Source organism: Rhinoraja longicauda, chromosome 30 (assembly GCF_053455715.1).
Source record: "Rhinoraja longicauda isolate Sanriku21f chromosome 30, sRhiLon1.1, whole genome shotgun sequence".
NCBI lineage: Eukaryota > Metazoa > Chordata > Chondrichthyes > Rajiformes > Arhynchobatidae > Rhinoraja > Rhinoraja longicauda.
In genome coordinates, this window is record NC_135982.1 from 1,695,778 (window position 1) to 1,710,006 (window position 14,229).

General features: G+C 51.9%; 1 protein-coding gene across 1 annotated transcript in view; it reads left to right on the plus strand.

The window, feature by feature from the left end:
* LOC144607921 (uncharacterized) overlaps positions 1–797 on the plus strand; it is a 511,597-nt gene extending 510,800 nt beyond the window's left edge. The window contains exon 38 of the mRNA XM_078425055.1: positions 84–797. Within this exon, the coding sequence (XP_078281181.1) occupies positions 84–160 (77 nt within the window). The 3' untranslated portion in view covers positions 161–797. The remainder of the gene's footprint in view (positions 1–83) is intronic.
* The last annotated feature ends 13,432 nt before the right edge of the window (positions 798–14,229 follow it).

Genomic DNA, 14,229 nt, shown 5'->3' on the forward strand with positions numbered 1-14,229 from the left:
GTAGCAGGGAAACGCAGGTGAGGGGATTGCATGGGTGGCCGGCCTGGGCACGATGGGCTGAGTGGTCTCCTGTCTGCTTTCAGGTGGACCTCCCCTGCCGCCCCACACGGTGGCAGCAGCACTGGGCAATGTGGTGGTGGGCACCGACGGGCGGCTGTAGTCACCGCAGGGAGAGCCCTCTCTGGCCGGCATCACCGACACCACCTCCCATCCCACCCCTGCCCGGACCCCCACCACACACAGCAGATCAGCAGCAACACCTACAGGGAGCGCCGGCACACAGACCCCGCGGATCAACCATCAACACGACCACCTGCTGGCGGGCGGGCTGGAGGGGCACAGCCTCCCCTGTGGTCAGGGGCACGAGACAGAGACAGAGACAGAGAGTGGGCCCAATCCATCCACTGCCGTCTCCTTCAAACCCCAAACGCCCAACAAGCTCAACCTTGAAGCTGCTGGAACTATTCTTGATGCCTTAAAGACCTTTCTTTTACTACAATACACATTATATATAATTTTATTTTTATAAAGCAAATCCTGGATGGAGCGGGTGAGTGGAGATTGGTGTCAGAGGCTGGGCCCTCACTGACCGACTGAGGGAGGGGGTGAACATGTGGTGTGGGCCTGTGGCCGGCTCCACCGTCTCACTGGGACAGACGTCTGCACACTGACAGCAACGCTGTGCAAGTGCTGGGACTAGCGAGGAAGCAGGAGCAAGCAGCCACACAGCCCCCAGCGCTGGGGATATCGGTGTGCAGCTGGTGAACATATGATCTGCCCAGAGCTCACGGGCAGGGTGAGTGGATTGGGACTGTGTGGAGAGGGGATGGACCTCCGGCATTCCCACAGCCCCCAGTGCCCATTGCAATCTGCTCAAGGACAGCCCCACCCTCAGGACCCGTCCCACCACACTCACTCACCCACCCACACACTCACTCACACACACACCCACCCACACACACACCCACCCACACATTCACTCACTCACACACGCACACACACACTCACTCACTCACCCACCCACTCACTCACACCCACACACACACCCACCCACACATTCACTCACTCACACACACACCTACCCACACACACACTCACTCACCCACCCACACACTCACTCATACACACACGCACACACACACACTCACCCACACACACACACTCACACACACACACACTCACCCACACACACTCACTCACCCACACCCACACACACACCCACCCACACATTCACTCACTCATACACACCTACCCACACACACTCACTCACCCACCCACACACACACTCACACACACGCACACTCACACACACACTCACTCATACACACACGCACACCCACACTCACCCACACACACACTCACTCACACACACACACACACACTCACCCACACACACACTCACTCACACACACACACACACTCACCCACACACACACCCACCCACACATTCACTCACTCATACACACCTACCCACACACACTCACTCACCCACCCACACACACACACACACCCACCCACACATTCACTCACTCACACACACCTACCCACACACACCTACCCACACACACCCACCCACACACTCACTCACTCACCCACACACACTCACACACACACACACACTCACTCATACACACTCACCCACCCACACAGACAGGTGTTAGTGGGACCAGCATGCAAGGTTGCTCCAACACCCCAGCCTGGTTTTGAACCGCGGCCCACTCCTGGACTCACCTGCCTGCAAATGGAGGGGCCTCCTGTGGAATGCCCACCACCTTCATCCACTGGACCCCTTGCCCCCTGCTGGTGGGTGGTCTCATGCGGAGAAAGGCTTGCTCTCCATCCACAGTCACTGGTGTAGATCTCCAATCCACATTCATCTATAGTGACTCCCAGGACTGGCTGATGGAGCTGAGCTAAGACTAGGGCTCAAGGACTTGCAGTCTACCATGGATGCAAGAGGTCTCCCCTAATTTCATGATCAGGAGCAGACTTAGGCCATTCGGCCCATCCAGTCCACTCCACCATTCAATCATGGCTGATCTATCTTTCCCTCCCAATACCAATCTCCTGCCTTCTACCCAAACCCCTGATACCCGCACTAATCAATTAATCTATCAATTTCCGCCTTTAAAATATCCATTGCCTTGGCCTGGCCTCCACAGCCTTCTGCGGCAAAGAATTCTACAGATTCACCACTCTTTGATTAAAGAAATTTCCCCTCATCTTCTTCAAGGTACATCCTTTTATTCTGAGGCTCTGGCCTCTGGTCCTAGACTCTCCCACTAGTGGAAACATCCTCTCCACATCTACTCTATCCTGGCCGCTCACTAATGGGTAAGTTATTTTTTCACACAAAGAGTGTGGGTGTATGGAACAAGCTGCCAGAGGAGGTAGTTCAGGCTGTTGGACTGTCTCAGCATTTAAGAGACAGTTAGGCGGGTACATGGATAGGGCAGGTTTGGAGGGGTATGGGCCAAAGGCAGGCAGGAGGGGCTAGTGTAGCTGGGACATGTTGGTCTTTGTGGATAGGTTGGGACAAAGGGCCTGTTTCCACACTGTATCACTCTGACTCTCGGTTCCCTCCGTCATCATTCTAAACTCCAGCGAGTACAGGCCCAGTGCCATCAAACGCTCATATGTTAACACACTCATTCCTGGGATCGTTCTCGTAAACCTCTGGACCCTCTCCAGTGCCAGCACATCCTTCCCCTCTCCCACCACCCATCAGAAAACCTACTGAACAGTAACCTTCTGCAGCAGGCCAATCGGCCCATTACTTGCTGCTTCCCCTCTTGGAGCCAGGACCTCTGACTGGAGCTCAGCATGTACCAGCAATGATTCTGGGCACAGCCAGGCTGATACCAAGGCAGGTACCACAGGGAGTGCACAGAACTCCATCTATAAAAAGGACTATTTCACCCACCTCTTACTGATCTTTACCATTAGGAAACGAGCAAGTGCTTCAATGCATAATTCATCATCCCAGTCTTCAGGATATGATTCAGGATATGAAGTGGGGCAGCGGTAGTGTTGTTGCCTTACAGCGAATGCAGCACCGGAGACCTAAGTTCAATCCTGACTACGGGCACCGTCTGTACGGTGTTTGTACGTTCTCCCCGTGACCTGCGTGGGTTTTCTCCAGGACCTTCTGTTTCCTTCCACACTCCAAAGACGTGCAGATTTGTAGGTTAATTGGCTTGGTAAATGTAAAAATTGTCCCTAGTGGGAGTAGGGTTGTGTTAATGTGTGGGGATCGCTGGTCGGCGCGGACCCGGTGGGCCGAAAGGGCCTGTTTCTGTGCTGTATCTCTAAACTAAACTCAACTAAACTAAAGGATGGTCTTATCAAGAAGCAGGCATCTGCTCTCCAGGTTGGTTTACACAAAACTCATTGTCAAAATAATTGGGCTGGTCAGTGATACTTCCTCCTCCTACTGGAGTGGCCAGCTGGTCACTGTGTGGCGTTTGTGGTCAGGAGGCAGTCCAAACTCACCTGACCACTTGCACCTCCTGGAGGAGCTTCCTAAAGGTGGCTAGACCCTAGACACTGACAGACAAACGGCCGTAGACACTAGCTAAGCTACACAGACCTGGACACTGGCTAAGCCAAAGCCATGCTTAGCTGGCAGTCAAATGTAAAATATTTCTGACATTCAGAAATACCCCTAAACTCTTTTGAAACAATTGAAGTCGAGGGAAAGATATTAAAACACTAAAATATCTAGCAGTTAAAGCATTCACATAAATAAATCAAAACATTCTTACAGCGTCCTATGTGCCCACCCTCCCCCTTTGGGTGAGTAGAGGAGAACTGTCTGGTGTTGAACCTGGTGACCTTCCTGCTTCACCAGCTGACGTGGGCTGCTCTCTGAGGCATTGTTGGCGGCCTGCTTCCAACCTACCCCTGTGGCTCTGAGTCAATGTGGGCCCTGGGTGTGGAGCAGGGCACAGCCTGGCAGGGCACAGCCTGGCAGGGCACAGCCTGGCAGGGCACAGCCTGGCAGGGCAAGGAGGGGATGCACTCCTGGCATTAGAACACAGAGCAGTAGGGGATAAGAACAAGCCCTTCCACCCACAGTGTCTGCACCCAACATGATGCCAAGAACATTCCCATCTCCCTGCACATTATCCATCTCCGTCCATTGATATCTATGTGGCAATCTCAAAGACACTTCAAAGCCGTTATTGTATCTGCCACAAACACTATCACCCCTGGCAGCGTGTTCCATGGCCTGACCTCCTCTGTGACACCAGGACACCACCTGCCTTAAGCTACCTGGCAATGCTAAACCACCTCCGCACTGGAGCGGGACGTTGTGGACTCAACCTGAAGAAGTGGGGCTTCTTGGACTCTGACTGTGGACAGGTACAGACATTGGTCCACCCACTGCCCTGTGGCAGAGAGGCATGCGCTGTGGCCCATCTTGGACTCTGACTGTGGATTGGCCCACCCACTGCCCTGTGGCAGAGAGGCATACGCTGTGGCCCATCTCCGCAGAGGCACAGATGTGGCACTGGCTGTGGCAAAGCAATGGCAGAAGGTCGTGTGACACACGAGTGATTGGACCTCCTCTAAAACATTGCCCCGCACATCTCCTCTAAACTTTCCCCGTCTCCCCAATGCACTCCAGTGTCGCATATTTCCATCTTGGGATAAGGTTTCTGACTATCTGTTCCTCTCATTATTTAATCTGCTTCTGTCAGGTCTCCCATCAACCTCCAGTGATAACAATCCAAGTTTGTCCAACCTCTCCTTGTAGCTAACCTCACACAGGCATCCCCTAAACCCTTTCCAAAGGGATCTTATTGAAACATATAACATTGTTAAGGGGTTGGACACGTTAGAGGCAGGAAACATGTTCCCGATGTTGGGGGGGTCCCGGACCAGGGGGCACAGTTTAAGAATAAGGGGTAGGCCATTTAGAACGGAGATGAGGAAAAACGTTTTCAGTCAGAGAGTTGTAAATCTGTGGAATTCTCTGCCTCAGAAGGCAGTGGAGGCCAATTCTCTGGATGCTTTCAAGAGAGTTAGAGCTCTTAATGATAGCGGAGTCAAGGGATATGGGGAGAAGGCAGGAACGGGGTACTGATTGTGAATGATCAGCCATGATCACGGTGAATGGCTCGAAGGGCCGAATGGCCTCCTCCTGCACCTATTGTCTATTGTCAAAGCCTCCACATCCTTCGTGGATTGTGGTGACCAGAACTGCACACAATACTCCAGATGTGGCCTAACCAAAGTCCTCTCAGCAGTATCTAGAATTCCTGACTCTTCTACCCCAGCCTACAAAAGCAAACAGACCATATGCCTTCTTTACTGCTCAGTTTACGCGTCGCCACTTTCAGGAATTTATGGACTTCAACTGCAAGATCCCTCTGTTGCTATTAAAACTGTATATTTTTTCCTTAGATTTGACCTCCCAAACTACAATATCCCACACTTGCTGGGGTTAAATTCCATCTGCCATTTCTCTGCCCACTTCTGCAGCTGATTTATATCCCACTGTATACTTTGACAGTCTTGTTCATGGTCCAGGACTCCAGCAACCCATCTGCAGACAGACTAACCAACACATCTACGCTTCTATCCATTTACGTCATTGGCACTGGGCTCCATATCTTCCTTTATGGTTGGACAGGCTAGATGCAGGAAGATTGTTCCCGATGTTGGGGACGTCCAGAACAAGGGGTCACAGTTTAAGGATAAGGGGGAAGTCTTTTAGGACCGAGATGAGAACGTTTTTTTTCACACAGAGAGTGGTGAATCTGTGGAATTCTCTGCCACAGAAGGTAGTTGAGGCCAGTTCATTGGCTATATTTAAGAGGGAGTTAGATGTGGCCCTTGTGGCTAAAGGGATCAGGGGGTATGGAGAGAAGGCAGGTACAGGATACTGAGTTGGATGATCTGCCATGATCATATTGAATGGCGGTGCGTACAGGCTTGAAGGGCCGAATGGCCTATTCCTGCACCTATTTTCTATGTTTACAGGGAGGGGTACATAGTTGTTGAGTGCAGGGGCAGGCTGGGGTCACTGTTTTTGCATCTTAATCTTCATATACTATTCCCAATAATGTCAAAGGCTGTGACTGGTGGTTTGAATGTGGTTGAAAAATCCATCATCAATTAGTTTACTTTCGAGATACAGCACGGAAACTGGCCGTTTGGCCCACTGAGTCCGTGCTGCCCCGTGATGCCCATACATGGCACTACCCATACATGGCACTATACATACATGGCACTACCCATACATGGCACTATCCATACATGGCACTATCCATACATGGCACTATCCATACATGGCACTATCCATACATGGCACTATCCATACATGGCACTATCCATACATGGCACTATCCGACACACACTAGGGACAATTTACAATTTATTTTAACCAAAGTCAATTAACGTACAAACCTTTACATCTATGGAGAATGGGAGAAGCCAAAGCACCTGGAGAAAACCCACGCGGTCACCGGGAGAACGTACAAACTCCGTACAGACGGCACCCATAGTCAGGTTAGCACCCGGAGAAAACCCACGCGGTCACCGGGAGAACGTACAAACTCCGTACAGACGGCACCCATAGTCAGGTTAGCACCCGGAGAAAACCCACGCGGTCACCGGGAGAACGTACAAACTCCGTACAGACGGCACCCATAGTCAGGTTAGCACCCGGAGAAAACCCACGCGGTCACCGGGAGAACGTACAAACTCCGTACAGACGGCACCCATAGTCAGGTTAGCACCCGGAGAAAACCCACGCGGTCACCGGGAGAACGTACAAACTCCGTACAGACGGCACCCATAGTCAGGTTAGCACCCGGGTCTTTGGTCTATAAGGCAGTAACTCGACCACTGCGCCACCGTGTCACATCAGTGTCTGCTTTCACAGAGTCGTGGCTCCAAGGCGTGGGAAATGACCCACTTTTCTAAAGTGGGTTCGATCTTGACTGCAGGGACTGGGGTTGTACAGTGGGGCAGATAGCAGGGGGTCTTTCATGCATATTGGACCCTTGCCCTCATACACGTCACTCAACCATTGCCAATGACTTGGACCCCCGTGCCTTAGACAAGAAGCAGCTGGCTGGAGCTGGGGGACTTTGTGGAGTTGAACAATCTCCCATTTGCCCAATAGATTATGTGGGTGGCACGGTGGCACAGCGGTAGAGTTGCTGCCTTACAGCGATTGCAGCACCAGAGACCCGGGTTCCATCCCGACTACGGGTGCTGTCTGTACGGAGTTTGTACGTTCTCCCCATGACCTGCGTGGGGTTTTTCCAAGATCTCCGGGTTGCTTCCGCACTCCAAAGACGTACAGGGTTGCAGGTTAATTAGCTTGGTATAAATGTTTTTAAAAAATTGTCCATGGTGTGTGTTAGTGTGCAGGGAACGCTGGTCGGTGCGGTCTCGGGCTAAAGGGCCTGTTAAGTTCGTGGAAGCTTACTGAAGGTGCTGAATTGAAAAGTAACTGAGTGATCAGTGTGTGGTAAGTTCAGGCCTTGTATAGACTTGCGTGGGAATTAAAGCTCGCTTGCAGTTACACAAGGAAACCCTGGCAACTCCACGTATAAACCTGTTCCAGAGTGTTGATGCACTTCAGTTCTCCAGTGTTCACATTTTGTGCTCTGAATGACAGGAAAATGAAACCAATCTCATGACAAGTGACTGGATTTTCACAGAATGAGATTAAAAATCTCTCAACCACCAACCCTGGAGTTTAGGAATAAACTAGAGGTGCTATTATGAATATATGGATAATTATCAGGTCATTTGTGTTTTATTCAAGTTAGTGTGTTGTATATACATGGTTTTCTAATGGAAGTATTTGTATTCATTGTATTGTATTCAACCTACAATAAAAGGATTCTGAATTCACCAACTCCATTTCTTTAACTTCCAATGCTTACCACATGCAGGGATTGATTCCTGGGTCCAGCTTGTTCACAACTTGCTCATTGTGTCTTGTGTTGCATGTCTATTGGTGGTGTCTTACATCAAAGTGATTCACAGAGCACGTGTGACAAAGGTGCTTTGCAGCAGCAGTATCACATAAATGTCGACACTAAACTGCCATAGACAAAAGTAGGCAGCGACTGAAAGGTTGGTTAAAGTCATCTCTGGACAAAAGGAATAGGTGACGTTTTGGGTCAAGACCCTTCTTCAGACTGAGAGTCAGAGGAGAGGGAAATGAGAGATACAGAAAGGTACAGAGAACAAATGGATGGGATATTTTGGGTCGAGACCCTTCTTCAGGTATGAAGAACCAATGAATGAAAGGTACGTAAATGGACAAATCAAAGACAACAATGATGATGAAGGGAAGGTGGAGCCCAGGTGAAGGGTCTCGACCCGAAACATCACCCATTCCTTCTCTCCAGGGATGCTGCCTGTCCCGCAGAGTTACTCCAGCATTCTGTGTCTACCTTTGATTTAAACCAGCATCTGCAGTTCTTTCCTATACATGGAGCCCACAATGGTCCATTGTTGGCTGTGGGGAAAGTGATAACAAGTGATATAGACAGTGAAACTCAACAGGACGACAGTGAAACTAGCGTGATGACTGGGATGGGATGGGATGGGGTTGGGTCGGAGTGTGAGGGGATGCAAGGGTTACGAAGTTAGAGAAATCAATATCCATACCACTGGGATGTAAGTAGTTGCTTAGAAAATACCTTTGAAGAGAGAAGGCTGGAGAGGGAATTGCAAAGGTGACAGGAGTGATGTACATCTGGGTCATGAGGAGAACATTTCTGTCAGTCCGACACTGGTCATGGCACTGTGATATATTGTTAATAGACCAAGTGGACCCGCTGGGCCCAAACCTCTCCGACATTGGTGCAGCTCCCTCTCCTCCCCCCCCCCCCACCCCCACCCCTCCCCTCTCACCCACCCCCCCTACCCCCACCCCCCTCCCCTCCCCTCCTTTAAACTTTAAAAATATAACACCGATTTCGATGAAACTTCTTCCATTAGCACCAAAGGGACGATGGTGAGTAAGGTGGGCCTGTAATTGTTGCACTATCGTGTACCGTTTTGGCCGTAGTTCAGGAACAATCAAACAAACGTGAGTTTTAGTATACAGATTGGACAATATAGGTGTATAAGATCATGAGAGGAATAGATCGGGTAGATGCACAGAGCAGGGGAATCGAGGACCAGAGGACACAGGCTCAAGGTGAAGGGGGAAAGATTTAATAGGAATATGAGGGGTAACTTTTTCACACAAAGGGTGGTGGGTGTATGGAACAAGCTGCCAGAGGAGGTACTTGAGGCAGGGACTATCCCAACGTTTAAGAAACAGTTAGACAGGTACATGGATAGGACAGGTTTGGAGGCATATAGACCAAGCGCAGGCAAGTGGGATTAGTGTAGCTGGGACATGTTGGTCAGTGTGGGCAAGTTGGGCCGAAGGGCCTGTTTCCACACTGTATCTCTCTAGGACCGGTGAAAGTAGGTACATTTGAATGGTTTATGTCAACAATCAACAGGCCTGGAGTCACTGATGCAGGTTCATCCAGGAATAATACTAAACTGGAGGGTGAGCTGGGGAGGGCTTGCACCAGGGACAGCTCAAGATCACGGACAAGCTCAATACATTCAACAGAGTGAACACTGATGTACCTACTCTGGCCCCACAGCTGCCAATAGCATTATCATCTCAGTCACCGAGGCCAACATCAGAAGATCCTTTAGCGGGTGAACCCTCGGGAAGAGTCTAGACCTGATGGTGTACACTGTTGCCTGCTCAAAACCTGTGCATATTAACTGGCTGGAGTTTCTGCAAACATCTTCAACCTCTCATGACTGAGGACTGGGGTTCCCACGTGCTTTAAGAGGGCATCAATAATACTGGTGCCCAAGAAGATTAAAATGACGAGCCTCACTGCCTACCGAGCAGTGGCATAACTTCTGTGGTGATGAAATGCTTTAGAATTGGTTATGGAGCTTCTGAACTCCCACCTCAGTGAGGACCTGACCAATACAATTTACCTGTTGTCACAATAGACCAACGAGGGATTCAATGTCTTGAACTTCCACAGTTATACGGTAGAGAAGATATTGTGCGGTTGCATTACGGTAAACTCCCTGGAACAGCAACTCCAACACCCAAGAGATAATGGAGAGTGCAAAATGTGGTGACCACTGCCCAGTCCATCACGGGCACTGACCTCCCCACCACTGCCTGGTCCATCACAGGTACTGACCTCCCCACCACTGCCCAGTCCATCATGGGTACTGACCTCCCCACCACTGCCCAGTCCATCACAGGTACTGACCTCCCCACCACTGCCTGGTCCATCACAGGTACTGACCTCCCCACCACTGCCCAGTCCATCATGGGTACTGACCACCCCACCACTGCCCAGACCATCACGGGTACTGACCTCCCCACCACACACTGCCCAGTCCATCATGGGTACTGACCACCCCACCACTGCCCAGTCCATCACGGGTACTGACCTCCCTACCACTGCCCAGACCATCATGGGTAGACAATAGACAATAGACAATAGGTGCAGGAGTAGGCCATTCAGCCCTTCGAGCCAGCACCGCCATTCAATGCGATCATGGCTGATCACTCTCAATCAGTACCCCGTTCCTGCCTTCTCCCCATACCCCCTCACTCCACTATCCTTAAGAGCTCTATCCAGCTCTCTCTTGAAAGCATCCAACGAACTGGCCTCCACTGCCTTCTGAGGCAGAGAATTCCACACCTTCACCACTCTCTGACTGAAAAAAGTTCTTCCTCATCTCCGTTCTAAATGGCCTACCCCTTATTCTTACTGACCACCCCACCACTGCACAGACCATCATGGGTACTGACCACCCCACCACTGCACAGACCATCATGGGTACTAACCACCCCACCACTCCCAGACCATCATGGGTACTGACCTCCCCACCACTGCCCAGACCATCATGGGTACTGACCTCCCCACCACACACTGCCCAGTCCATCATGGGTACTGACCTCCCCACCACTGCCCAGTCCATCATGGGTACTGACCTCCCCAACCATTAAAGGGGTCTATTGGAGGCGGTGCATCTAAAAGGCAGCCAGCATCAATCAAAGACCCACACCACCTACCTGGCCTACGTAATGAAGGTGGTCCAGGAGTCTGCAAACCATGACCTCCAGGTTCAAGACCAGCTTCAACCATCACCCTCTTGAGCACTGCACAACACTAATCTATGAATAGGTACGTAAGAACTGCAAATGCTGGTTTAAATCAAAAATAGGCACAAAATGCTGGAGTAATTCAGCGGGACAGGCAGCATCTCCAGAGACTGATGATCTGAAGAAGGGTCTCGAGCTGAAACATCACCCATTCCTTCTCGCCAGAGATGTTGCCTGTTTCGCTGAGTTACTCCAGCATTTTGTGCCTAATCTATTAACTATGGAATGGCTGTGGTTGCACTCAGAACTTCAGACTGTGCACTAATTGGAGTTATTAATTTATTGAGTTTTTGTTTGTTTTACGCTATTTGTAAGATGTTTGTAGACCTGTTATGCTGCAGCAACGAAGAATTTCATAGATTAGTTGTCAGTACATATGACAATTAAACCCTTTCATGTCTTGATGGAGGCTTAAGGACTCACTCGTTGCAAAGGTCTCCACCCTCCCCCTGATGGAGCTTTCCCAGAGAGCATGGCCTAAGGAAGAGTGAACATCAACTAGACGGTGAGAGGTTTAGTTTAGAAATACAGCATTTAAACAGGCCCTTTGGCCTCGTGATTCCCACACAGTTACACTATCGTACACACACCAGGGACCATTTACATTTATACCAAGCCAAATCAGCCCACAAACCTGTACGTCTTTGGAGTGTGGGAGGAAACAGGAGTGACCCAGAGAAGACCCACGCAGGTCACAGGGAGAACGTACAAACGCCTTACAGACAGCAGCCATGGTCAGGATCGAACCTGGGACTCTGGCACTGTGAGGCACCAACTCTACCCCTATGCCACCATGCCTGCCTGGCAATGTTGGTGATGCTCCAGCTGTAAGATCTTGGCAGGCATCACAGAGGGCAATGTTGAATGAAAAACTAACCAAGGGTCTGCCCGCCTTTGGCCCGACCCTTCATCAGTCCCACAGCAACAGAGACAGGGCATCAGAAAACCATCAAGTCATATCAGGTTAAAATTTATTTATACATTATTTAAAAACTTAAATCATCCAGAATCTGTGGCATTTAATTAACAAACATTTGGCAGATTCCAATGCAGCGAAAAGACAGAAGGAGTGGAGTTACAGGTCAATAATCTCGACAAGGTTCACCTAGGGAGGCACCAGGCCTGTCCTACACCACAACACAAGGTTCACCTAGGGAGGCACCAGGCCTGTCCTACACCACAACACAAGGTTCACCTAGGGAGGCACCAGGCCTGTCCTACACCACAACACTCTCGTCTTTAGAGTCAGGTTCTGGATGATGCCAGGTCAATGAAACACATTCAAAAGTGAAGCACATTCACGTGACCCCAATGCCCAAACCTTCCTGTTGAGTAACCTGGAGTGGTTGGACTGGTTCAGTCACACAGCACAGGGAGAATGATTCAGCAGTTGCCATCGGAGAGGAATAGGAGAGTGGAGAACTTTCCCATTTCCCCGGTTCCCAGTGAATGCCTGGCCTGCCCTGACCCCCACCTCCAGCCTGCCCTGACCCCCACCTCCAGCCTGCCCTGACCCCCACCTCCAGCCTGCCCTGACCCCCACCTCCAGCCTGCCCTGACCCCCACCTCCAGCCTGCCCTGGCCACCACCACTAGCCTGCCCTGACCCCCACCTCCAGCCTGCCCTGACCCCCACCTCCAGCCTGCCCTGACCCCCACCTCCAGCCTGCCCTGACCCCCACCTCCAGCCTGCCCTGACCCCCACCTCCAGCCTGCCCTGACCCCCACCTCCAGCCTGCCCTGGCCACCACCACCACCACTAGCCGACCCTAGCCACCACCACTAGCCAGCCCTGGCCACCACCACCACCACCACCAGCCAGCCCTGGCCACCACCAGCCTGCAGACCAAGGTCTCGGTGATATACACTCAGGCACACGGCTGGTTGGCAGGGAGGTGGTGCGGTGGTGGGGGCAGGGTGGGTGTGAGCGGGGGCAGGGTGGGTGTGAGCGGGGGCAGGGTGGGTGTGAGCGGGGGCAGGGTGGGTGTGAGCGGGGGCAGGGTGGGTGTGAGCGGGGGCAGGGTGGGTGTGAGCGGGGGCAGGGTGGGTGTGAGCGGGGGCAGGGTGGGTGTGAGCGGGGGCAGGGTGGGTGTGAGCGGGGGCAGGGTGGGTGTGAGCGGGGGCAGGGTGGGTGTGAGCGGGGGCAGGGTGGGTGTGAGCACCTGCACCCTCCATGTGCCCACTGACCACACAAGCTCTGGCTATGGCACAGGTCCACCACCGATGGTCTGGTGCCCTTGGTTCCACAGCCTTTCCAGATCATCTGCTTTGCTGGACTGACAGAGGCCATGGTCTCCATGTGGAGTCCAACACTATCGGAACGTTCTGCCTAGGCCGCCAGGGTGCCGAGATACCGGCCTGCAAAGTCGGCCTCAGAGGTTGGCTATGGGAGTGGGTTTGCCGGCTGTGGCCGGGCTGGACGTCCAGAGCCCCAGGGCTGGAGATACTCTGTGGAGTCAGTAGTGGGGTCAGCATCTCAGATCCCTCATCAACACCAACATTACCTCTGCTTCTCTCTCCTCCAATGCCGTCTGACCCGTTGGGAATTTTCCAGAACTTTCTGATTATGTTTCAGACTGCCAGCGCCTGGCTTTGGAATGAATAATCTATCTCCACTCCAACCCTGGTCAAGGTAATGGAAGTAAACCAGAGTCCCAGGACTCTGACCTGGGGCTATGTTGGATCACGGAGGGAGGAGTCGAGTTCACACACACCCAGAGTTAAAATACCATTTCTGATTACGTTTGTGAAAGTGCGTGAGTGTAGCGGTGCCGAGCGGTGAGCTTGGTGGTGGGAATACCCAGCACTTCCAATCACCGGCACAGGGCCCATGGCAACGTGAAGCCAGCCGGCTGCCTCTGGCACGACATGTTGACTGGACACAACACCGCACACGTACTGACCAAGCAGAAATGTGGGCTGGGACCCCCTTCGACAGTCATCCCTGGCATTAGTGGTGGCTGGGAATGATGCTGGGAGGCCACCCAGCCAACGCCATGATGGCGGGCGAAGGGCATGGCCTGATGATGCCACAGGTGCAGCATACAGAGG